At 38.7% G+C, this 27,918-nt stretch overlaps 1 protein-coding gene across 1 annotated transcript in view; it reads left to right on the top strand.

The window, feature by feature from the left end:
• The window catches only part of Adamts3 (ADAM metallopeptidase with thrombospondin type 1 motif 3), a 185,483-nt gene that overhangs the window by 114,861 nt on the left and 42,704 nt on the right, over positions 1-27,918 (top strand). The window contains exon 5 of the mRNA XM_051198590.1: positions 27,203-27,402. Coding sequence (XP_051054547.1) covers positions 27,203-27,402 — 200 coding nt within the window. The remainder of the gene's footprint in view (positions 1-27,202; positions 27,403-27,918) is intronic.

Raw genomic sequence — 27,918 nt, forward strand, 5'->3', positions numbered from 1 at the left:
ATGTTCTTTATGGCTTTCCCAAGGGTGGTTGGGTTGTGTTTCTTTTCAGTTTGTTACCCTATTCAGGGGAAGTATTTCCTCAAACTGTGCATTTTTGTTCTGACCTTATGGGTTGATCTTTATCTATGTAATCGTTCTTCAAACAAAGAACCCACAAGTCTCCCTAGCACATTTCCTAATGAATATGGGTTGGGAGGGCTAGCCATTTGATTGTACACTGAATAGAAACTATTCAGCTTGATGGTAGCAGGTTAGCTAAATACTTCATTCGTTGTACCCAGTGTTCTATACTTGGTGTTGGGGACATCACCATTTCCTAAAGAAATGATGGGGAACTTTAGTAAGAACACCGTTTGCTCATGAGGTCGTGAGGAGTGAGCCCTGCGTAGTAACAGCCTGCTGGAACCTCGATCCTATACTATGTGGCCTTCAGTAGTATGAGCAAGGCATTTTTATATTTTATAAGTTGCTCAGCATGTGGCTTTTCATATAATAGCCCAAACAGTCCAGGATAGTTATTTCTAGCACTTGAATTCCAGGACTGTGCACACATGCTCACACATATCATTGCTGATAGATTGATACCTGGGGACCAGAAACTCAAATTGAGATTGCCAGTGTTTTGTTTGTTTGCCTGTTTGTTTTTGTTTTTTCTGTGTCATCTCTCTTATGATGTTGTATCTTGTCCCCAGTCTTTCCCCATAAAAACTGGTGTTTTTTCTTCTGCCATCTGTATTTTATTATATAAACTTAAGCCACATAGTACTTTAATAATAATTCTGAGTCCTCTTCCCTTTCTGGAGGTATGAGATTTGGGTGATAATTTTTCTTCTTTGAAGGGAAATAATTCTTGCACTAGAGTAAATTTTAATTTTCTTCTCACTATCAAAAGTGCAAAATGTTCTCCAGTCCTTTCCCTTGCCAAATGATCTGATAACCCTGCAGTATGAAGAACCTCTCCTTTGTGGACACAAAACTTGACCCTGATTTTCATGCCCTTGCCTGGTGTGCCCACTGTTTGATATCTTTCCTTTAGAAGCTAGATGGATGCTCCTTCCTTGGGAAGCTTTTGTGGCCCAGCAAACTAGGTCAGGCCAACCATCTTGTACTCTCTTGGGATAGCTTGGACGTCCCTTGCCCAGTAGCCCTCACAGTTCATAATCATATATCAGGGTAGTTACTTTAGACTCTGCCTTTTCCATTAATATCTGTGCTCTTGAAGCATCAGGAGCCTCTCTGTTTTACTCATCATTTGCTTTCTTGAATTTGGTAGTGTGCTAGGCACATAGTAGGCATTCAGGAACTATTTGTTGAATTGAATGGACTGTACCCCCCTCCCTCCAGAAATGCTTTAGCCACCTGTGGCCATTCCTTGTAGTAGAGTCATGCATACTGAGCCAATTTGCTGCCTCACTGGGATGGAGTTGAGTCTATACTTAGGACTGCCAGAGGCCAGTTTACTGAGTCATAGTTGAGAGGAAGGGAGGCAGTGACTTGCCTAAAGTCTCAAGGGTGAGGTAATTCTAGAAACTGTGTAGAGAAACCAGTAATAAAATGGGTAGCCAGGAGATGAGGGTCAAAAAGAAACAGAGGGAAGAAATATTTTAGGGCCAACAGCTCAGAACTAACACCAAGAGAGAACAATTGTCCCTTTCTTGTGGTCACTGCTGAGATATGGGAGGCATTTCTGAAAGGGATCATGAAAAGTCCAAACCAGAAGGCCTGGGTGTGGCTGCTGTGGTGCTGTAGAAATGCCTGCCTTCATCTGAGAGTGTAATTGCTGTGTCAGAGGCAAGGAGACTGAGGTAATTCTCATTGCTGGAATTCAAGGTGTTGGGAGTGCTTGCCCCATTTGCTATCCATCTCTGCTGTCCTTTCTTCGATGTCATAGTAACAAGTTCCACAGTTAAAAATAAATCCCTTTCACAGCATTTTAAACCAAGGAACTGTGCAAAAATATAATCAGTCACCTCATTCTCTTGAAATATATAACTGAAATAGCAATAAATAATCCACCGGTGTGGACAGGATGGAAGAAACAGAAGAGGAAGAAAATTTAGCATAAGGAAAAAATATAAAACTCTATTTATGGAAGGGTTTATTTTCATATTGCCTAGTTAATAATTAGTGACATCTTTTACTTTCTTCTATTTATAACCCCTTCTTCCTTTTGCCATATAAAACTATTCAATTTTTTAATAATTCACATGTGTAATAATTCAGCTGCAGTCCTGAATGAGATAATCCCTTGTGACTGGTTTTCTTTGCTTCTGAGTTAGCCGCTTAATTCCAAAAATGACTCTTGGCTTGCATGATTCCAAACATAGCAAGAAGATAATAATAGGGATCCCTGCACCAGCAGAATTGGGGATTGATTTCCAAACATGCAGTGCAGCACATAGATTGGCACTTGGGTTTTTAATTAAATAAAAACAGATTTTTAATGTCAAAATGAAAAACATTATAGAACAACTCAGAAAGTATGTATTTTTCCTTTATACTGCTCAAGCAGCGACAAGCTTTGGCGGGCGGGGGAGGGGGACCTGGCTTTTTGAGACAAGGTCTTGATTATAGATCTGTCTGGCTTGAAAGTTGCACTATAGATCAAGTTGGCTTCAACTTTTACCCATTCTCTGGCCTCTGCCTCCCAAACGCTGCTATGACACATGTAACCACATGTCTGACGAAACGTTGACAACTTTGTTTTTAGAGTCTCTGTTCCACAAACTATCTGGAAAATGAAGAAATGGGCCGTATCTTTATCCTAACACATTACTCATTTTATTGGGCAGATAGTCAGCAGTCCTTGTAAATTCCTCACATGGCTTCATGTTTTTCTAGAGTACCCCTTCCCTAGTGAAGACTTAAAACATCATTAATGGCCTTCAATTTCCTTCACCACTGCTTCAACCTTAAGCACAGTAAAATAATTTGGATTGCTTCTAAGTGTTAGATAAGCGGAATCATGCCATGCAGAGCTTGCCCAACTTTTTTCACTTGAAGTTATCTTTATGAAACTCCCACTTATGTAGTATTCATTTCTCCCATTTTTCAACTGTTTCCATCCAGTGTGTGAACATGCCACATTTCCATATCTACTTTCATGTCAAAGACTTGGATGTTCCCATTTTAGCTATTATTAATGGGGTTGCTATGAACAGTTTGGTGCTCATTTTGGGGAGCACATGCATCTTTTTCAAATCTATGAATGAAAATCAGTGTCTGAAAAGAACCATAAGCAACTAATGGCTTGTGAGAAAGGATAAGTTAGTCTCTCCAAGGGATAAGACCCCTAATTGATTATCCCAATGTACAAGGGCTCTCTCTGAAACCATAGACACACAAACAACAAAAATGGACTCATCAGTTTGCATTTTGTATATTTATGCATGTAGAAAGTCATACATATGTAACAATAATAATCACAGTAAAAGATTCTATTCATGTTAAAATGAGGGGGCACATTGCAGGAGTTGGAGGGGCTGTAGGGAAGAAAGTGAAGGGTAAAGTAATATAATTTAACTAAAGTGTATAAGCAATAATCTGTAATAGAATTTAACTTAACGGTTGCTTGCAATGTTCAGGGTAGCTCTACTCAAATATTTTATGCTAAAGTGTCTCTTGAAACTTACTTATGCTTTGTCTATTGTTGGTATTACTCAGTTAGGGGTTGTGTAGTGATACTATGGGTTTGGTTAATATTTCTTCAATGGCTATTGAAATTTAACATCTTATATATTGGCTATTTGTGTCAAAATGTCAGTGAATTGCCTATTCTAGTCTTGCGTTCATTTTTCCACTGTACTGTCTATTTTTGTTGCTGAATTATAGAACAAGAATTCTTCATCCACATATCTGCATTTTTTCCTGGTGTCTCTATTCAAATATAATTTTTCACATGGTGTTTTTTGTTTATTTTTCTCAACATCTCTAGGTAAACAGGTATTATAAAGGAAATTATCTGGCTCTTTTTTTTTTTTTTTTTTTTTTTACAGCTATTCTTTCCATGGTCTTTTAAAATATTGTGCCTATCTTAACTCTTAAAGGTAGCCAGTGTTTTCAGTTAAATGTGTGTCTGTGTTTCTTCCATGTTTAGACTTATAAATGATCTCCTATTGATTTTTGTTTTGCTGTTTCATGGTAGCATCACCTTACCGGGGATGGGATCATCTGCATCTGTCTCCCTTCAGGGCTCTCTACTGATCTTTGTAGTAGTGGGCCACTGTCTTAATTATTTGATTTTTGTGATAGATTTCAGTGTGTATAGGTGTAACCAATTTAAATATATGCTACTCTTTTGTAATTGCTATAGATGTTTTGGATCTTTCTTTTTCTGTGTATTTTTTGTTTTTATTTTTTTTTTCTTAATGGGCATTCTATATCTAAAAATTAAAAAACACAAATTAAATACACTAAAATTTCAGTGGGATTGAATCAATTTGCAGATAAAATGAAGGAGGATTCTTATCTTGATAATTAAAAAAAACTTCAAAAATATGAATATTCCTCATTTCTATTTATTTGGGCCTTTCCTATTTTTTTCTTAATGGAAATTATACATTTTCCTTATATAACTACCACACATCTTTTGTAAGGTCTACTGAGGTCTACTAGTTCTGATGTTATGAGTTCTATTTTTAAAATAATGTTTCTAGTACACATGAAAATATTTATACTGATTTTATATCCATTTTCTTCACTAAAGTCATTTATTAGTTACTGCTAATTGTCTACATATTACATTTCTAGAAAGGTTTTTAAATGAAAGTCCAAATGCCTTCTACACAGTTTCTATTTGATGTTATTTTACTAAGCAGCCTTTTAAGAGAAGTTTGTTGATTTGTTACAAATTTTAAGACTTTGACAAATGTTTTCACATAGTCTCTTGAGAAACTTGCTTTCAACTTTTTTGTTTACTGTAACAAGACTTCTTCCATTTCCTAACTTGAATTAATTAGCTGTTTTGGATGTCTTCAATATTATACCAGTCTTTGTACAGATCTTTATTTTTTATAGCTAATGGCTTTTTTCATGTCTTTCTTCTTGAGTTTAATAGAAGTTGGTGGTCACCATTTTCTATCTTTCTAACTTGGGCATTCAGTCCTATAAATTTTCTCTCAAGACACACCCATATGTGCATTCCCATAATGTTAATTCATTCTCAACATTTTATATTTTTGGTCACCTCCCTCCTGTTTTTCTTTACATGTTTCATTATAGCTGTGTTCTTTAATTTCTCTGCATGGGGTTTTTCTAATTGTCCTTTTGTATTTGATTTCTTCTATTATCCTACTGTGGTAGGAGAACATGGAATGACCTCTGAAGTTTGTTAAGACTTACGTTATGGCTTACTATAAAACATTATGATCTAATAGCAGCTATGGCCACCTGAAAAGAATGTGAGTTTTTGTCATCATTACATGCAGAGTGTTTGTTACCAGGACCCTTTTAATCATATTGTTTGCATTATCTTGGCATTCACTGATTTTTAAAGGCATTATGTTCTCAAGCATTAGTTAACATTTCTTAATCTAATTACAGTTCTCTTTTACTCATTTTAACTATATAAATTTTTTGTTTTACATATTTTAAAGATATGTATTTTGTTGCATGAGCAGTAGGATGACCAGTCTCAAATACATATCTGTAATGCAGGCCTTATACTTAAGGCTGAGGGAAAACTGCAAAAGTGGGTATAGAAAGATTGCAACAACCCAAGGACCATGAAACCTGTTACTAGATAGTGTCATCTAGGCATTGTAGGGAAGCTGTGAAACCTCAACAATATGATTGTCTATAGAAGACCTCATATTGACAACACCAGCTGACAAGCCAAAGTGGATGGGGAAAATTTTACAAGATCACAACTCTTGGTAAAGATTTACAAAGATCTACAGGTAAACAATGACTTCTTAGAGAGGAAGAACTAATTTTCTTTAGAGATGAGTTTCCTGATTGGTTATCCAATGCCAAGTGGTCATCCAATGCCAAGTGGTCAGCCCTAAACACATCTACAAATAAACAACATTAAATGGACTCTGTAACTGTCTCTAATATGTATATGTACTCATGTATGTATATGTACATATATATGTAACAATAATAATTTTAATAATAATAAATCTGTGTTTACCCTTTTATTCAAATCATAGTACCCAGGTTGGGTTATCATGTGCCTCTGGCAACATGGAGTTTCAACACTTTTTTCATCTGGGTTAGTATCTTCTACTTCAGCCCAATAATGAATGAAGACACAGTAGAAAGCTACCATTTTTCCCAAGAAACTTTACAACGTGAATTGCCTTGTGAATGATAGTATTTAGCATAATATTTTATACCAAAGCAAATACTCAAAATATCCTGCCTTACTTATAGTCTATTAAATACTTGAAACTCTTAAAGTAATGTTTTTGTTCCGATAGGATTGTTTATCATGCCAAGTGACATTAACAATTATAAGCAGCCTGAGCATTGCAAGTCCCTGGACCTGGTGTTCCACCATGGTTTTAACATATTTTGGCATCTAATTGTAGGACTAACAATTTCTTTTTAAAAGCAATTCACGTTGTGTGTCCTGAAACCAAAAAAATCAAACAATATTTCTTGCAAAACAATTTTCAATGCTATCATGCATGGTTCATCTATATTATCTACAGTTGAATTCATATTTTTCCACTTGTCAATATGAGTGATAAGCCAACATTCAGAATTATGCTGATTTTTTGCATCAAATATTGGTTCACTTATCGGTATGTTTATTCATATAAGTATTTTAATGTCCTCAATGTTTTGAAAACTTTGCGTATCAGAAAATAAAAATTCATTTTCTAGATACTTACTGTTATACATCAGAAAACTGATATGACACACACATCATATGTATGAGTAGATATATACGTGCACTTATGATGGTAAAATAGCTTGTCCTCTGTGTGTGTGTGTGTGTAAGTGCATGTGTGTGTCAAGTCACAAGGAAGATTTCAAAGAGAAGTCATAGGTCAACTTTGGATGTCATTCCTCAGTTGTCTTCTCTCTTTATTTTGAAACAGGGTCTCTCATTGGCCTGATGCTCATCAAGTAATCTAAACTGGCTGCCCTGCAAGCCACAGGGATCTATAATGGCCTTATTTGTACTGGCCTTACAAGTGCAAATGACTGTGTAGTGTTTTTCATGGGTTCTGTGGATCAGACTTGGGAATCTGTATTTCCAAAGCAAACACGTTGCCTACTGATCAACTCCCTAGTCTCTATGATAGCTCTTTTAGCGTGATTCTCTTGTGTAGTACACAACCTTCAGGGACGTTTTCTGTGGTTCTCATATATAACACATGCCCCTTTCCTTTTTGGGAGCTCCCAATGTAGTCACAGAAGTGATAACAAAAACTATAATTCACCTGTATTATATGTTATATATGTTATGATTAAAAGAATATGGGAGGTATTTTGTTGTCAAGGGATATTATCTCACAAGAGGTTATAACTTGTAAGTAAACTACTTTCTGAAAATGTCTGCCCACTTTTCTGGCCAAAAGATAACACACTTGCCTTGCTGACCACACCATTGCACGTATCTTCTTGTAATTACAAGGTCATATCTGGGGGCTAGTGTCGATGAAACCACTTTACTCATATGTGCTAAGAAACAACATTATTACCCTTGGTTTCTTCACTCTGTAATCATGAAGGTCTTCAAGCACACTTTAATTGACAGACCCCTCACGTGCCAAGTCCTTGGCTCTGTGGGCACTGCCAGTGTTTGCCGGTGTGAAAAAGAGCTCAATTTCTCAACTTGTTTTTAAATTAGGAAGAAATCAAATTCAGAATACTGTTTAAAGAGTGTAATATAGGGATGTTTGTAGCCCTTGCTGGCCTGGAACTCACTAAGTAGTCCAGCAGTGACTCAAACTCAAAAGGTCAACCTGCCTAAGTCTCAGAGCTCTGGGACTAAAGGTATGTACCACCAAGCATGGCTGGTGCTGTTATTTTTTTAAAAGCATCTTGGAAGTGGCATAAATTCTTTTACACAATAGGTAGTCATTCCTGAGAAATTGCATATATTTCTCTTTCCTTATTTATTTTGAATTAAATAGAGTACATATATGAAATTTTGAAATAAATTCAATTTAGTAAAAGAAATTCAGAAAGATAGAACACAGAAAGGTTAATTCTCTAGGCAGATATCCTTCTATATTTTTCTTTTGATTCTGGAGCATTTCCTATTTTTTAATCCTTCATTCACTGGTCACAGAGTTGATGAGTTATAGGTTTCTTGACTTTGCTTACATTGTAGTGTGGTGAACAAATTCTCATACAAAACAATAGTTCTAAATGTTAGGTAAGCATCACCAACATTTCAATGGGATATATTTCTGATTCTTGAAATATATATCTTCCCCTTTTCAAGGTCATCACCATGATCTTCTCTAGCAAACTTCCTCTGCATTCATTACTTTATGCAAACTACTAATGTCACCAGATACCACAGGGACTGTGTTTACATCCATGCTTTGAGAGTCCCTGCTGCAGTTTTTTTTTCTTTTCATTTTTAGACTTTAAACAATGTGCTTTGTTATCATGTTTAATATGACACTTGTATTTAGATTTTCCACTATGGTGGTCTGCTTTCCCATGGAGTTTATTAAACAGTGTATTTTCCTTGTTACATGTACTTACCTATTTATGATGCAACTTTCTTGATCACTGATCTGTGTCTGCACTTTCCATATCATCCCTTTGATCTTTGAGAACAAGGCAAACATCAAATCAAATGGTTACACAAAAGCCAATGTGTGTGTGTGTGTGAGAGAGAGAGAGAGAGAGAGAGAGAGAGAAAGAGAAAGAGGGAAAGAGGGAAAGAGAGAGGGAGGGAGAGAGACAAAGAGAGAGAGAGGAAGGAAGGGAGAGAGGGGGGGAAGGAGGGAGGGAGAGAATGGATTTGGTGCCATGCCACGAATTAGAGCATGGGAAATCTACCAGTGGCAATGTCCTCAACAGAAAACGATTGTCCCTCTCCCAGCTTCTATCCAGGGCCAATAGCACATCAGCACATCCATGTAGAGCAGAACCTGGAGATCCTCTGATCATCTACCTCATTGTGCTAGGATTTGGACCTGCTTGATCTTGCTAAGGCCTTGTGCAAGTAACTACAGCTGCTGTGAGTTTATGATTGTGAGCACAGTATAAAGCCTGGAAGGCAGCATTGCACAGAAATCTTCCCCGTCCTCTAGCTCTATAGATCATTTGTCATCTCTTCCACAAAGTCCTCTTTACTCTCCACACACTCTTCTTACTTGATTTTATCAGGTTAATGCTGCTTCACTGGAGTATCCACCAGGAAGAAAGGGTCTAAAGGCTATCATTTCTTGGAAGATAAGATGGCATGCAGTTTAATGTCCAACAGTATTAAGGTTTATCATACAGGCTGATTAATGCCACAGAATAACTCGATCACAGCTGTAAAACAAGTACATATCTGAAAATTGCTCATTTGTGTTACAAATTAGGGTAGTTTTCACTATCAATTTTAGCATTAGGATTTCAATACTAGACTAATTGTGAAAATGTTTTCTTTAGCACCATCTCACGGTAGCACCATTCACAGTAAATTGGCCCCTCCTACATTAGTTATCAATCAAGAAAATGCATCACAGGCTTCCTCACAGGCTGGCCTGGTGGGGACATTTTCTCAGTTGAGGCTAAAAATAACTCCAGCTTGTGCCAATTTGACACAGACCTACCCATCGTAGGGTGTTAAAAATTGGATCGAATAGGCAAGTTGGCACTGATAAATGACTGTTGACAAGTAACTGAGTTTGATAATTTTTTATGCAAAATGTAAAATAATATTATGTGATTCAGGTTGAGTATCCTTTAATCCAATATGCTTGAGACTAGGAGTGTTTAAGATTTGGGGATATTTTAAGAATTTGGGACATATGAATAGATTGTCCAGGACAAACGTTTCAAGTGCTAATATAAAAATCTAATATCCAAAATGTTCCAAAAAGCTTCAGGGATTTTTTTTAATCCTCCAATTAGAGATACTGGACCTGTATAATTTTGTATGACTCTGTGTATTACAACATGAACATAGCTGTGTACCTACTCTTGGATATGTAAATGGCTTTAGTTTCCCTTTTTATTAGCATGTATTATACATAATAATAATCAGTTTTCATTTTCATAATGCATATAATTAACTTTAATAATGTTCACCTCATTACTCTTCTCTAATCATCTTTCCCACACCTGCTGATGCCCATTCTCTTCACCTTTGATGTCTCATTTGTTTGTTACCCAGTGAGTTTAATAAGTTACTTGCCATGAGCATGGATGGCTAGACTTATTTGAAGGATCATAGGAAACTTGCCAGTGGTACACTACTCAGGAGAGTGTCTCCCCTTTTTTCTGGCAGGTATTTTATATTGGATAGCTAAGAAGGGGGACTCACCCTTGGGAAAGGCTAATTCTCTCCCAGCAGTCACTAGTTGCCTGTAATTCTTCAGTATCTAGACCCTTTGAGGTTCCTCCACTTCCACATTAGTGTGTCTATAGCAAATGGAGACCATAAAGCAAACCTCAGCTAGATACAATGCACATATCGGAGGATCATGGGGGATCTCTGTCACACCTGATGGAACTATCACAAAACTACTGTATCTAAAGCTCAGAGAACATCATGGAAGAGCTGAAGGATGACTCTAAGAGTGACAGGACCAACAAGACTTCTGTGAGACTGTGTTTCCTAGAAATGACTATCTAAACAAGATCTGAACAATTGCAATATCAATAGGTCTTCATTTGATATAAACCTACATAATTCATTTACTCACTATTATTTAACATCTATTGATTACTTCCTATATGTTAACATAATTTTTATTTTTAATATTTTAGTTGAAATAAAATTATATCACTTTCTCATCTCTTTCCTCCCTCTAGCCCCATATACATACATACATACAGTGTAACAGTAGTAATCAAAGAAATAGAGATTTTCAACAACATTACTTTCCTAGTACAGCTACCATTTTAACAATGGACTCAAGTTATAAATCTTTTCAAAATCCCAATATAGTCTTTATTTTAGGAATATTTACTTTCGTCTTTCAGCCAAAATGCCATGGGATTAATATAGAAATCCAAACATAGATATGGGAATGGTGTACAAATTTGGGATTCATGAGATGGCTGAGTGGGTGTAAGTACTTGCCATGCAAGCATAAGGACCTGAGTTCAGATCCACACAACCCACCAAAAACAGCTGAATGCACAGCATGAATATCTGCAATCCCAACATTTCTACAGGGAGAAGGGAGATAGAGATTGAAGACCCCACAGAAGTCTGCATGCTAACTCCTCTGACAAATGCAGTGGGAAAACAGTATAGATTTCCTGTTTCAACAGTGAAAGGCAAGAACCAACAACTGAGGTTGTTCAGTGATCTCTCCATGTGCACCATGACATATACACATCTGTACACATCTATATTCACATGTGCAAATGCCCCCCCTCTCCAAGCCCTATTTGAGATTAACTATACTATGATACTCTACAGCACACCCATAGTTTCACCTTTGTTATGTTATGTGTTATTGTAATTTTAAGATTACCCTTTGTACTACCAAGATCTTCCTCCCATGTCTGTTGAACTAAATAAAAATGTAACATGAATTTTCTGAGGGACTGAAGCTTTTGCTGTATTGACTTTAGTTATGATGAGAGATGAGGTGAAATAGGTTGATGCCCTAGAACAGGAAAAACTTTGAATTGTTCACTAAAGGTTTCTTGAGATATCATTTTGTTCTAACAAACAACTGTTTGTAGGCTAGTAAAATCAAGTAATGGTCATGAGGGTGGTGATGATGAGTATGGTGATTGTAGTGATGGTGATGATGTTGTAGGTGATGATGATGGTAATATGGAATTTGTGGTGGTGATGATGGTGGTGATATGATAATGGTGATGTTTTTGGTGATGATGATGGTGATGGTGGTGATAAAAGATTAACTGCTCAAAAGGGGAAAAAACTAGTGTGCAATAAGAAATAATACAGAATATGGGTATCTGGTTAAATTTTTGACCAATTTCAAAAAATAATATGCCAAGTAAAGGAGGAATTAATTGTTAGAAGTTCTTGGAGTAACATATAAAGAAGATAATTTAAATGGCCAAATCTGGGATGGAAGAGACACACTCTTAGCACTTGGATATGATACTGGATATAGAAATACTGGTATGACCACATGTCTAAAAACAATATGCCTAAAGAATTACCAAACTTTGGCATTGATATGACAAGACAAACAACATAAAAAAAAAATGTACTTGGAAATTACAAGATTGCTGGAGGGGCTCATGCTGTTAGGTAAAGTAATTATTTGAAAAGATACCTGAAGGCACTGTAGCAGTCAGTGTCCTTTTATGCCCTCAGGGCACAGAGATCATGAACTCTTGTCAGTGAATGGCTTATATAAGAGACTGTCTAAAATGCAAAGGACCTCGGATGGTACTCAGCAAACAGGTGAAGACAACAGGATCTCACAAGGACGGACCCTCGCAAGCATTCCTAGTAAGCAGAGGGATGAACTGTGGACTCGAATGACTGCATGAATGAAGAGAATGTGTGAAGATCTACTCTGCTGAAGAAAGCAAAGTAGTCCAAGAAGGCAGGAAATATTCTATAAAGAAGACAACTGAAATCTGGAATTAGCTTGGGTTGTACAGAAGCAATTCCACTGACTGGACCCCAAATTGAGAGTGATGGAGTAGGGAGTAGAATTTGTTAAACTGTAGACCAGACAAAATATATGCTTTTCCTAGGACTTGTCTGAGCAAGTGCTTGGAACAGTTCAGAGTGTAGAAAAATGTTACTTGAGATCATCTGTCACATAGTAGGCATTCAGTGTATGCTGAGTGGATTAATGAATTATTACCTTTGTCTTGTACACATCCTGTGCATTATGGTGTAGTTATTGAATGTGTGTTCATAGGTGATCCTAGTAAAAGAGATACAGAGACTACGAAACTGATAACCAAATTAAAGATAGAAGACAGAGGTTCCCCAAAACTGTAAAAAGTGAAGAATTACAAAAACAGAATTCCAAAGGTAGGAGGATCTTGCTACCAAGAAATCCAAACCTCTTACTGCATGGATATGCATTTGAAGGCCAGTTTTGTTAAATAACTTACCATATATATGTCAAGATCCTGTTCCAGGAAATTCAAACCACACTAGCTATTTTAAGCATGAAAAGATTTAATGTAAAGAATTAAATGCACATTAAATTTTTGGAAGGATTGGAGAAGTAGCTTCTAGTCTTTGGATCTAGGACTGCTGCCCAGAATGGAAGAGCAGATTGGCCCACCCATGTGCTGTTATTGCTGCAAAAAGTCAGAGAACAGGAGAGAGAGATGATGCCTCCTAACTTTTCCTCAAGATGTAGTTCAAGGGTAATAAAGTACTGCTACTGCTTAGCACTCTCCTCTCTCTCAGGGCTCACTCAGCTGGTAACTAACCTAGGACCCTGAGACAATGGGTTTTCTCCAGGGATTAATTCCCTGATGAGTTATCCAGTCCCAGTCCTCAGCCCTAAATGCATGTACATAAGAGCAAAACTAAATGGGCCGAGTATGAAGGGAGGGATTGTGTGTGTGTGTGTGTGTGTGTGTGTGTGTGTGTGTGTGTGTGTGTGTGTGTGTGTGTGTAGGGGGGGTGGTAATACTAATTAGAGAAGAGTTCATGAATTTGAGAGAGTTGGGGGAACATTGAAGGGGATGAAGGAGGAAAGTGTAGAAATGATGTAAATACAGTATTTATGTATAAAATTCTTAAAAAAATGATTTTTTAAGTAAAAATTGTCACAAATCTTTAAACTATAAAAACGTGGGTTTAGATAGAAGAGGACCCACTTGTACCATGAATTATTGTTACCTGCTTTCTTACTCCATGCAGGTTCAATCTGAGTTTCTTACTGCTCTTGTTGACTTTAAGAGAGGTCCCATAATGAACCTTAATGTATGAGATTCTTGTCGTCACTACTGTAGCAACCTTTAAAGGTTCACCTCAGTTTTCTATCATCTGAATATGATCTTTACAGGCCTGGTTCTTTAAAAAGTTCAGAGCCAAATATAGTAGGTAGATATTTTATTTTATTGATAATATTTTTTATTTAAATTTGCAACAAGCTTGTTTTACATGTCAATCCCAGTTCACTTATCCTCCCTTCCTCCCTACCCCCTTCTAACTCCCATCCCACCCCCTTTTTGCTCCCCAGAGAGAGTGAGGCCTTCCATGGGGAGTCTTCAAAGTCTGTCATATCACTTGGAGCAGGGCCCAGGCCCTCCCCCATGTGTCTAGGCTGAGGGAGTATCCCTCCATGTAGAATGGGCTCCCAAAGGCTGTTTGTATACTAAGGATAAATACTGATCCACTACCAGAGGCCCCATAGACTGCCCAGTCCTCCTAACTGACACCCATGTTCAGGGGGTCTGGTTTCCCAGCTATCAGACTGGAGTTCATGAGATCCCCCTTGTTCAGGTCAGCATTTTCTGTGGGTTTCTCCAGCCTGGTCTTGACCCCTCTGCTTATCACTCCTCCTTCTCTGCAACTGGATTCCAGGGTTTGGCTCAGTGTTTAGCTGTGGGTGTCCGCTTTTGTTTCCATCAGCTACTAGGATGGCATATAAGATGGTCATCGATCTCATTATCAGTGAAGGGCATTTAAGGTAGAATCTCCACTATTGCTTAGATTGTTAGTTGGGGTCAACCTTGTAGATCTCTGGGTATTTTCCTAGTGCCAGATTTCTCTTTAAACCCATAATGACTCCCTCTATTACGGTATCTCTTTTCTTGCTCTCCTCTATTCTTCCCCTGACTCAATCTTCCTGCTCCCTCATGTTCTCCTCTCCCCTCCTCTTTCCTTCTCATTCTCCTAACTCCCTCTCCCCTCCCCTCCATGCTCCCAATTTGCTCAGGAGATCTGTCCCTTTCCCCTTCTCTGGGGGTGGGTGATGGATGTCTCTTTTAGGGTCCTCCATGTTTCCTAGCTACTTTGGCAGTATGGATTGTAGGTGGATAATCCTTTGTTCTATGTCTAAAATCATATATGAGTGAATACATACCATCTTTGTTTTTTTGTGACTGGGTACCTCATTCAGGATGGGTTCTTCTAGTTCCATCCATTTGCCTGCTGATTTCAGTATACCATTGTGTTTTGTTTTTTTTTTTTTTTTTTTTTTTTTTTTTACTGAGTAGTACTCCATAGTGTAAATGTACCACATTTTCTCCATCCATTCTTCAGTGAGGGGCATCCAGGTTCTGGCTATTACAAATAATGCTGCTATGAACATAATTGAACAGATGTCCTTGTTGTGTGACTGTGCATCTTTTGGGTATCTGCCTAAGAGTGGCATTGCTGGATCTTGCGGTAGGGAAGTGGGTAGATGTTTTAAATGTCACATTCTTTTGGATAAGGTGTTTGTTAGGGTTGACATTTCCTGAATGGCTTCCATGTCTGTGCCATGCAACTTCTAAGCAGGCTGCCCCACTCCCATATCTTGGAAGCAGTTTTTCTCCAAGTGCATTTACAATACCTTTTGGCCCCGATCATTATTAATCAGCCTCAGAAATCCCATTTGTTCATGAGACAAGTGAACATAAATCTTCGAGGTTCACGGAGTGCCACTCAACCCTCATTTCTGTTTTCTGAGAAGTGTTGTTAGTCTCAACACATGGTCAGGAACATTTTCTGTCTGACCAAATGTGTCTTTTACTGTAAGAACATTGCCAGGGCTTATGCTCAGCATCCCATTGTTACCTGATTGCTGCAGATCTGAAAAGACTGTGCATTCGGTCACTTGGTAAACTCTGGATGTGAATTCTAAGTTATGTTAATGATGCAGGGAGGGACAGCAGTCCTAAGCCTCCAGAAACTCATAGCAAAGCCAAATCCAAATGGTCTCCTGGTCATGGCCAAGATGGAATCATATGGGATAGCTCCTTTTCCTGCTTGTAACAAACAGATATGAACAAAATATATAAAGAAACAATTTGCATGACAGTGGATATCAAAATGATGACCTCTAAGAAACGAGGCTTGAAAAAAGAGGGGGCGAGGTATTTAGTAATCCTCAGACTTACTAACTGGAGGGTGTCTTGTCTAAGTCTCAGGGAATGAGAATGCAGGGAGGACCAGAAAGAGAACTGAGAAGTAAGAGTCACCTGACTGAGGATGAATGAAGAGGGAGAGATTCAAAGATACAATTCTAAAGATCTATACAGAGTCCTTGGTCTTCTATAGCTGAGTCCTGTTTGGTGCATAAGTTTGTGGAAATAGGCAAAGCTTAGAAAATCCCCGACATGAATGGAGTAGAGGTAACAGCGCTGCTAGGGATTCTCACAGCACTGAAGGATATCCAGAGTGGGCCTGCTGCAGCAGCCATTAACTCTAGATGGATGCTTCTTTGGCTGTGCCTCATAAATCTTACACATAACACCCAAAAGGAACAAACTGTTTTCATACCATTTAACTGCATCCAACAGGAAGCTCAAGAATATTTATAGGAAGACAAATATATCCAGCAGCCAAAAAGATAAAATTTACAATGTTGGCTGACTTAATCAAAAATCACCAAGTATGCAAAGAAGCAGAAAAATGCAACCCATAATGATGACAAAAAGCAGTTTTTGTTTTTTTCTTTAAACTGGCCCAAAATTGACAGGAATGTTAGAATTAGCAGACAAAAACATTAGAAACCTATTAAGCGAAATTAGTCAGTTTCTCAAATCTTTATTAAGTTATATTTTTTAATCTGTCTCCCCTTTTCCCCCTTCCCCTGTACCCTCCCTCCCTGTCTCTCTTGGCGCTTGGAGCTTTCCCAAGTCACAAGTGGGTGACAGTGTTACAGAGTTGGGAGCTCATTTCGTAGCCCATTCAGTTCCTTTGCTATGGAATTCACTTGTCAGAACCTTAATAACTTTAAGGCGATACCCAGCATTTTTGGTTCTGTAGGTCAGAAGTCTGAGGTCCTAGACAAGTTTTATGCTTAGCACATCATAAAACCAAAATCAAAAACTAACCCAGTAGACTCAGCCTCTCTGTGTGTGTGTGTGTGTGTGTGTGTGAGTGTGTGACTAAAGACCGGACCTCTACCAATGAAGTGTATCCCTAGACTATTGTCTTTCTTTTCAACTTTGAGATGAGGCCTCATTGCATTGATCAGGCTGGCTTTGAACTCACCCTGTAGCCTGGCCTAACCTTGGACTTTCCTGTGTCCTTCCTGCCTCAGCCTTCCTAGTAGAGTAGCTAGAATTAAAGCCCTGACTTGATCTGGAGGTAATGGTTAATGATACTATTAATGGATTGCTCAGGATGCTGGCAGAATTCTTGACCTTGTTCTTGTGGGCCTGGAATGTCTCTTTTCTGGCCAGTTATTGACCATTAGCCTTTCTCTGATCCTGTGAACTTCTCTTCGGAATCAGTAATAGCATTTTGAATCCTTGTCAAGAGTTAGCTGGCATGTGTACAGACCTCTTTAGCTGCTAGGCAGAGAAAGTTCTTTGCTCTTATTGGCTCAGATTGAAATAGCCCCTGGCTTATGGGTCTGTGTTCTGATCATTGGTAGCTTATAGAATGGTCATAGAAAGTTAACATACTGTCATGTCCTGGGCATTAAGGCCTATGTGAAGCAGTTCTTGACATTCATTTACCACAAACTTGAACCTGCTCTTATTTTTAGATTTTGTAATTGCTTTCTGGAGAAGTCTATAAGATATATACTAATGTACTGACGTGCTGGTCAGATTTTGTTACTTCAACAGAATACTCAAGACGGGCTACTCAGAAATGAAGTCTATTTGGACCCCAGTTTGGTGTTTTAAGGGCATGGTATGCGCGGCAGCTGTTCTGGCAAGGCTATTCTTGTGCATCACATCATGGTAGATGACAATGTTGGGAGCAAGAAATGACATCTTAGTGTAGGAATTCATAGAGCAGCCAGCTTCTTACAGTGCCATCTCAGGACATGGCTCCGGTGAACTCACACTGGAGCCCACCTCTTAAACATGTCAAACCTTTTTTCATACCACAGTTAAGAACCAGTCTTCCAACACACAAACCTGTTGGAGACAGACCATCTTCAACCACAGTACTGACTGAATACATGTAAAATGTTGGCATGTATCTCAAGCAAATATAATGTAGATAATCATGTGACCTATTCCATCACTTCGCATGGTCTCTCCTATGCCCTCCCTTCATTTGAAAATCTTATATAAAACTGCACCTCCTTTGCTTTGCCCCTTTTGTTTTCTTCTTACTGTTTTATTCTTCTTACCACATAGCACTGAGCTTACCATTGTAGTGCAAGCTCTTTGAAGGAAGGCAAGGTTGGCCTGTCTCCTGCTAGATTAATTATTGGTGCTTAGAAAAATGTCAGGGAAAGTTCCCAGATTCTTTGTATTTATCTCAAAGAATAAATAGAAATGTTAATACTTAGTATTTTGTTTAGTATTTCCTTTGTTTACTCATTCACTATGCCTTTGTAGAAAATAATCTGTATGATTCTTGCAGAACTCCTAGGGATATTTGAAATGAAGAGACTTTTAAATTCCCAATAAGGAAACACAAAGGGTTAACTGGTTAAAATGGTATGACCTTTGAAATTGACAGCTGTGAAATGTAACCCCATCTCTCTCCATACAGTTGTACTTTCTCAAAAAATTTCCTAGCAGTGTAGGATGATCAGACTGTAAAATAAATTGGGTGTGACCCCCTCTTCCTCTGTCTGTCATCACTTCTTGGTTTAATGGAACTCAACTACAAAAGTCATAAATATGAAAGAATAGAACTTAGTGAAGACGAAAGGAGTTGTTAGAGTGCTGTTAACATTGAAATATAAAGATTATAAACTGTGTTACCTTTGAAAAATTACCAAAGTGATTAAACATATTAATGTATAGTATATTTTAAGTAAGAAGTGATTACTGGTAATGAAGTCTTCAAAATTGAGCTAAAATAATCAATTCATAAGGTAAAACAGAATATAGGGTCCTTTTCGAAGGACTGTGTAGCTAATAATAGTTTTCTAAATAATATTGGAAGATAATACTATTGATGATTTTAAACAGTATGGAAAAGAATACTACTGATGATTCTGAATAGTACTGGAAAAGAATACTATTAGAGATAGTTAAGGACTTCGTAGAGTTTCTGTTAGTTTTGAGTGTCAGGAACTCACATCCAATTGTTTTAAGCAAAAGTAAAAAAAGAAAATGAGGGAGACGTAGTTTATCATTCTATTAAACTAAACAGACCTAGAGGGATCAGGTGAGGAAGAGCGAGGGTTACCCCCGTGACTGAACTCCTGTGACTGCATGCATTCCTTGGAGGAAGCTTCCTCACACCTAGAGCAAATAACAAATATACTTTCGTCATGTTGAATCTCAGACAAATAAATATATTTTAAGTATTAACTATACTTAGCTCTATAATGTTAGGACAACAATGCATTTTATTTTATCTTACATTTAACTTTACAGGAAGTGTTATATTTTTTTCTTCTGACAACCTTGCCCAATCATAGGGATTTCAATTATTAAGAAAAGACAAAGTTCTGGAAGCAGATGGAAAATACATTGGGAAATGTTGGGGAGCTCGGGGGGAGGTTAGGGATGGAAATGACAAAGATGCATTGTTTATATGGATAAAATTTAAAATAAATCGAAACAGCAGCAACCTAGGTAAATAAGAAACAGTGATAAAAAATCTACTAGTACCACATGAGTGATGAAATATGCCCTTCTGTAGACACTGAGAGGGTGAAGGAATGCAAAACTAAATCTAGATAAACAACATGGTGTGTGAAATTACACATAAAATGTACAAATGCAAACTGCGAGTAAGAGATCCAGTAGAAGACGAAGGAGGAGCAGATTCTGAAAAAATCTGGCAAGTGGGTTTCCTGTTAGGCATCCACTAGTCCATCTTCATGCGTGGGTATGACACCTCCCATATCTAAGCATATGCTGCAGAGAAGCCTGGCCTTAGGCACAGGGCTGAATTTTTTTTCTCTGCCAGAGACAGACTGAAGCATCTATTCTTGTAAACTAGGGATGATTTTAACTGTGTGTAATTGGATTCTGGCCATTGAAATAGTTAAATGTGCCAAACGCTTCTGATAAACTTTCTTACCTACTCCTAAGAAAGACACATCGTGAGATCCAGTCTGTAATATACATAGAGAGGTGCAGTCTGTTAGAAACATAAAGAGGTCCAGTCTGTATTATATACAGGAAAGTCCAGTCTGTAAGATGCATAGCATAGAAAGGTTCAGTCTGTTGGACCTGACTCTGATGCTAGAATTGGTAAAACTGTTTTAAAAGAAGGAAATTAACCTTAAGAGACTTTATATATCAACAGTAGCAAGATGTCCAAAGGTAGAAGGAGCTGTGTCATTTACAGTCAAGTGGTAGAGTATCCCATTGTCTAGTACCTCTTTGTCATGCAACTAATAGAATCTCTTAAAGATTACAATGTTTCAAGTAAAGTGGGTCTTCAAAATTAATAATAACTGAAAACATTGTTTCAAGTAAAGTGGGTCTTCAAAATTAATAATAACTGAAAACATTCTAAGTGATCTACATATTTTTTGAAAGTCCAATCAGGGTGGTGACCTAAACATGAGGGTCTTCCCTCATTTATTACTTCAATCTTATTATTTCAATCTGGAGTTGTTCCAGAACTCTTGTGGGTTCCCACACTCATGGAACAATCACAGTCCTATGTGTAAGCACTCTGCCATATGCAGTACTTGCCTTCATGCCAAGCCTGCCACTCCAGTTCCTGGTGCCATGCTTTAGGCACAGAAAGAATGGCTTAGTGAGGAACGGAGTGCACCTGCAAAGTCAAATCACTTTCCTTTGCAGAATCTTTGGGAAAGCCTTCCGTAGGAGCTTGGGTGTGTCTTGTGTGTAAGTCACCAGTATATGAGCAATACTTCTCCTTAGGCTTACATATCTTAAATCACATGTACCCCTTAACCACACTGAATGGGAATGACATGTAGTTGAGTTTATTGCTGTCTTAGATAAAATAGACATTCTGCTCTTTGGAAGGAGAGACTAGACAGTGGGCACAGAATCTTGTTGCTATCTCTAACCCAGGGTGATATTTGCTCTAAGCCCTGAAGCCCTGTATCTGATACAGAACTCAGTCAAAATATGCCTTTCAAACTTTAGCTCTGTCTCCTTTCAGACAATAGGACTTCTTTTGAGATAAGAGACAAGTTGACTAATAACTACCCCTTGAATTCCTGTCAGTATGATTAGGCATAAAATTTGCTAGTTCCTTCATGAAAATCATTTAAGACAAAGTGTTCAGAGTGAGTATTAACATAAGTTATACCATGTTTAGTAAGTTCAAAATGCCACTTCAGCTCTGAAAAACATTTAACAGTAAAAAATAGTTGTACATGTTATGACCAAATTGTTCGGTTATATGTTCCTAAAATTTCACTCTAACAAATACAGAGTGCACAGTTTTGCATTTGAAAAATAATATATTGCCATCAGCAAACTAGTGGGTGAATGAACAAAAGGTTACAATAAAAATATTTCTAATATATTAATTAATATATGCCAATAATTTCCAAGGTAAATTCCACAAATCTACTGTTCTCCAAACAAGTCATTGATGTAGTAAAGTTCCTTATTGTGGGACACTTTTGACCATTATTGCCTGTGTGAGTTTTACTCTTCAGGACGGCCCCAACTGCCCTTACACTCACATTTACTATATTAATACACTTCCTACACCTCAGCCCCTAATAAACTTAAATGTAGGGATCCTATTTATATTGACTACACCAAGCCTGACAAGCTACACTCATCACATAATCAAGATGAACATCACATTCTAAATATGAAAGAAGTGGAGCATTATGTACGATGTCACTAATTATTTGACGTAATATAATGCTCTATCTGTCTACTAAACTAAAAATAGACTGTTTCTTCTATCAACACAGGCACAATAAGTGTGTCCAGTCTTATGCAGGCAGGCACAGGTGCTGTGAGGTCATGTTTGCACTGGCTCCCTATGAGAAAGAATATATTTGGGGGAGCTATGAGGGAGGAGATGTGAATGGTCTATGTCTGGGGTGGGGTAGGGAAGCTTCTGTATACATGCAGAGGCCAGAGAAGAATTTCATGTACGTTATATCTCTTCATCTTATTTCCTAGAGGCAGAACCTCTAAGGGAACCTAGAGCTAGGCTGGAAGTCCAGTTTCCTTCCCTGTACCAATCTGCCCAGCCATCCGCGCCACTCCTCCTGTGCCCTTTCAAACACGCCCAGAACACTAAGATTACAGGCATGTGGGAAGCCATTCTCAGACTTTACACACGGATGCTTAGATGTGCACAACAAGCATTCCTAGCAGCTGAGCCATCTTTGCAGCCCTAAATATAAGGATTTTTCCATTTCATAAATGAAGTGGCTAAGGGTCAAGGAAGATTGTCGCCTTACATAAAACTAGAGCTGTTTGGGTCACTATCACAATTTGAACATGCATTTGCCTGATTGTAAAGTCCATGTTAATTGGTTGTGCTTCCACACATCCTAATCTTTGTATCCCAGGAGGCAGAGGCATATTGCAAGTTTAAGTCCAGTCTGGAGAACTCAGACAGTGATACCTAGTCATGGAGGGGAAACGGGGGGGGGGGGATGTGCTAGTAATAACTTGGAAGTTACATTCAAAGGAAGCATACTAAGGCAAATTAATTGTGACTGAGTACACTTCATGGCTCCAGCGATGACCAGAATTATGATGTGTGTAAGCAAAACTGCCTGACGTTGTCCTAATGTTTGACACTGTCCACATTCAGAATCAAGGAAAATAAGATTGCATGGCACAGAGTAAAACCTTGGTTTTAAAGGTTCCTTTCTTTTTTCCCCATGTTCCCTTTTGTACCAAAAATGTCTCCACTATTTCCATTTATTTAAGGGGAAATGCAAAAGCCAGACTGGAAGTGTCAGGCCAGAATGAACTGTCTCTCTGCAATAAACCCTCACTCTTCTTCATTCATTCATCAGGCTTGCTAAATTAATGATGTTGCTCACGAATTTCCATTGAACATTGCCCCTGACAACCCTGCCAAAGAAGACATTTTTAGAACTGACAGCTAAACCACAAGTGGTTCTGTCCATACACTCACTGTCACCTCAAGTGTGCGGAGAGATTTGAGGCTGAATGGCAAAGCTGTGTGCAGGTATAGTTTCCAGCCTCACTATGGGTCCACAACTCTTGAAAAGCAACTTTTGAAGGTGGCTTTCTGTTTGATGTGGATGATGGAGAGAGTTATTTTTACACCATGGAGCCAGTGAGTTCTCAGTAGGAGAAATTCCCCAGCTAATGAATGAGGAGCTGGGCTTGGGTCAAAGTAGAGTACAGTATAGCTTTTAAACCAACAAGTCATAAGCATAGTTTATGCTAGTACGTGCTGGGCAGGGCTGGGTGTTTCTCTCCATTTGTGAGAGGTTAAAGAGGTGTGAGCAGGGTATGTACTTCCATGCCTCTAATCCCATGTGGTTAAAGGCTTGGTCATCAGCCTTCTCAGCCAAGAGACATCCTTTCCCGCAGCTCCACTAAAACCACAAAGGTGGGGAAGAAAATGCCTATTCATTCATGTCAAGACTGTGATTCATATGGTTCATAGAGGCCTCAACATAGCATTCAATAAACCTCTATATAAAGCATGAGTCAGCCTTGGTTCTGTCAAGCTTGTTTTAGACATCAAGGCACTTTATAGAATAAATTCCTTTCTGGGTTTTATGGACTTGAAATGGAAATGAACATACCTTCAGGGTTTTTTTTTTAAATGCCAGTAGCTGAATGATGTTAGTATATAGTTTATAGTTCATGTTTTAATTCACCAAAACATTTCTTTCCTAAAGATGGATAATTTAGGTTATTAAATGCAAACAGTATCTGCCTCATTCCTTCCCACATCTCTGTGTTTGTATATATTTTTTAAATGTTTAGAGAATTAAAATACTTCTTTGATACAAAAAAAGCTGTTTTCCTCTAACAGTCATTTTCTGATTGATGCCTTACTTTGTTGTCTCACAAATTCAGACACACAACAGTGGATTTTACTTGTTGTTGGATGAGAGATGAGCCAAATGTGGAGAACTATATTATCAATTAGCTGTACCATGTGTCTGCCTACTTGTTTCCCTAGCCATGTTTCCCCAGACAACCATACTCCAGCATAGTAAAGCTATCAATTAACTGTGTTACTTTTTTCTTTCTTTCTTTCTTCCTTCCTTCCTTCCTTCCTTCCTTCCTTTCTCTCTCTCTCTCTCTCTTTTTTTTTTTGAGGCAGGGTTTCTCTGTATTGCTTTGTTGCTTTGGAGCCTGCCCTAGAACTCACTCTGTAGACCATGCTGGCCTCGAACTCAGAGATCTTCCTGCCTCTGCTTCCTGAGTCCTGGGATTAAAGGCATGCAACACCTGACCCATGTCACTTTTTTTCCATGTATGTATGTATGTATGTAAGTATGTATGTATGTATGTATATGTAATTATTTCTTATTTTACATATCGATCCCAGTTCCCTCTCCTTCCTCCCATGCCCCCCAACCCCCCTCTCATCCCCCCCACTCCACAGGGAGGGTGATGCCTCCCAGGAGGGATCATCAAAATCTGTCAAGTCATTTGGAGTAGAGTCTAGGCCCTCCCTTCTGTCTTTAGGCTAACAATCTGAGAAACAGTGGAAAGGCTATCTTTATGTCCTTCCCTGATAATGAGATTGATAACTATCTTATCTGCCATCATAGAGCCCTCATCTAGTAGCTGATGGAAACAGAAGCGACACCAACAGCTAAACACTGAGCTGAACTGGAATCCAGATGCAGAGAGGGAGGAGTGATAAGAAAATGGGGACAAGACCAGGCTACAGAAATCCACAGAGACAGCTGACCTGAATAAGAGGGAGCTCATGGATCCCCAGACTGATAGCTGGGAATCCAGCATTGGTCCGACTCAGATGCCCTGAAAGTGGGTCTCAGTTAGAAGGCCTGGGCAGCCTAAGAGACCTCTGACAGTGGAACCAGGATGTATCCCTGCTGCACGAAAGGACTTTGGGAGCACATTCCCCATGGAGGGATACTCCCTTAGCCATGTCACTCTTAACATAGCCAGTAATGGTTCTCATAAATGTAGTTGGGTTTATATGACAGAAGTTGATTTTTAAATTAAGGCCACTTGTAAGAGTAGTTTAAGTTTATATAATATAAATTCTACACCACTTGGTCATAACATTGTTAATGTGGTGACACATGGCATTATTTAAAGTCTTTATTGAATGATTCTGTAACTGGCATCCATGCTGTACCCTGCTGCCTCTTTTTCTGTCTGAGGATGCACTAACCACTTCTTTTTTCTTTTAATTTATTTGTCTTTGCCTTAAACATTATTACCACAAGAGTTCAGTCTCTCCTGTCAAGTGGGGCTCTTTCTTTTTAATTTAAGTTAGAAACAGTCTTATTTTATATATTAATCCTGGTTCCCTCTCCCTCCTATCCTCCCATGCCCTCCACCAACCTCCTCATCTTCTCTTCTCCATAGAAGTTCTTCCATGGGGAATCATCAAAGTCTGTCACATCATTTGGAGCAGGGCCTAGGTTCTCCCCCATGTGTCTAGGATGAGAAAGTAGCCCTCTATGTGGAATGGGCTCCCAATGTCTATTCTTACGCTAGGGATAAATGCTGTTCCATTACCAGAGGCCCTATAGACTTTCCAGGCCTCCTAACTGACACCCATGTTCAGGGGGTCTGAGTTGGTCCTATGATGGTTTCCCAGCTATCAGACTGGGGTCCATGAGTTCCCCCTTGTTCAGGTCAGCTGTTTCTATGGGTTTCTCCCCTTTGCTCATCAATCCTCCCTCTCTGCAACTGGACTTCAGGTGTTCAGCTGTGGGTGTCTGCTTCTACTTCCATCAGCTACTGGATAAAGGCTCTAAGATGGCACATAAGGTAGTCATCAGTCTCATTATCATAGAAGGGCATTTATAGTAGCCTTTCCACTATTGCTTAGATTGTTAGTTGAGGTCATCCTTGTAGATCTCTGGCATATCCTTAGTGCCATATTTCTCCTTAAATCTATAATGGCTTCCTCTATTATGGTATCTCTTTTCTTGTTCTCCTCTGTTCTTCCCCTGACTTAATCTTCCTGCTCCCTCATGCCCACTCTCCCATCCTCTTCCTCCTCTTTCTCCCCTCTCCCTATGCTCCCAATTTTCTCCCTTTCCCCTTTTCCAGGGAACTATGTATGTCTCTCTTAGGGTCCTCCTTGTTTCCTAGCTTTTCTGGAGGTGTGGATTGTAGGCTGAAAATCCTTTGCTCTATGTCGAAAATCCATATATGAGTGAGTACATACCATGTTTGTCTTTTTGTGACTGGATTATCTCACTCAGGATGGTTTCTTCTAGTTCCATCCATTTGCCTGCAAATTTCAAGATTCCATTGTTTCATTTTGTTTTTTTCCCCTGCTGAGTAGTACTCCATAGTGTAAATGTACCACATTTTCTCCATCCATTCTTCAGTTGAAGGGCATCCAGGTTACTTCTAGGTTGTGGCTATTACAAATAATGCTGCTATGAACATAATAGAACAGATGTTCTCATTGTATAAATGTGCATCTTTTGGGTATATACCTAAGAATGGAATTGCTGGATCCTGTGGTAGACGGATTACCATTTTCCTGGGGAACCACCATACTGATTTCCAAAGTGGCTGTACAAGTTTGTACTCCCACCTGCAGTGGAGGAGTATTCCCCTTTTCTCCATATCCTCTCCAGCATAAACTGTCTTTGGTGTTTTTTATTTTAGCCATTCTGTCAGGTGCAAGATGGTACCTCAGTGTTGTTTTGATTTGCATTTCCCTGGTGACTTAAGGATGTAGACTAACCACTTTTATTCTTGTGACTATTCAGTTTGGTACAGTGGTTCACTGCATATATATGATACTATTGCATATTACTGTGAGTGTTAAATACTTGCCTATTATTTACTAAACAAAATGAAAGTAATATGCTGATGATTTGGATTGTAGTGATATCTCTTGAAAAGATGTATTTCTAAGAAAGTACTAGAAGGTCCATAAGGAAACTGAAATGCCTGGATTCCTTTTGTCTCTTAATAGAGTCGGATTTGGAAGGCCTTGATGATCTAGGCACAGTTTACAGCAACATTGGCCAGCAGCTGAATGAGACAATGAGGCGCCGCAGACACTCGGGAGAGAACGATTACAACATCGAAGTGCTTCTGGGAGTGGATGACTCTGTGGTCCGTTTCCATGGCAAAGAACATGTTCAAAACTACCTCCTCACCCTGATGAACATTGTGAGTAGTGACTCCTTCTTGAGGATTTTGGTCATTTCAATCACAGCTCTTGTGATAGAAGAGCCTCACCCAAGGCCTGTGCACAACAGTGTTGAATTCAGATTCTGATCTCCCCCTCTGAAGTACAAGAATTCAGTCAAAGAAAACATGAGGTGAAAATTCCTTTTGTTCAATCTACCTGTTTCTTTTGTTACTAAGTGATATTTTTCTGTTTACTTAGCAGCTACACTTAAATCTACTGCTATTTTATTATCATCTGCTTCCCCCACAGCCCCTCAGTCAATGCCCTGCCCTGACTGGCTGGCTGGGCTTCCCTATCCAGCTGCTCAGGCTCTGCCACAGCAGTGATGTGTAGGTTTAGATTAAGTCTCTATTGTTCTATTAAGCAATAAGACTCAGGAGTCAAAGGCTGGGGTAAAAATCTGCTAGCTCAGGGAGGCTGAGCAGCACCTAGTTGACCTTGCTTTTTGGCCTGAGAAATGGCAAGAGACACATCTCTTCCTTCATTCCAGAAGC

The sequence above is a fragment of the Phodopus roborovskii genome, unplaced genomic scaffold (genome assembly GCF_943737965.1).
Source record: "Phodopus roborovskii unplaced genomic scaffold, PHOROB, whole genome shotgun sequence".
NCBI lineage: Eukaryota > Metazoa > Chordata > Mammalia > Rodentia > Cricetidae > Phodopus > Phodopus roborovskii.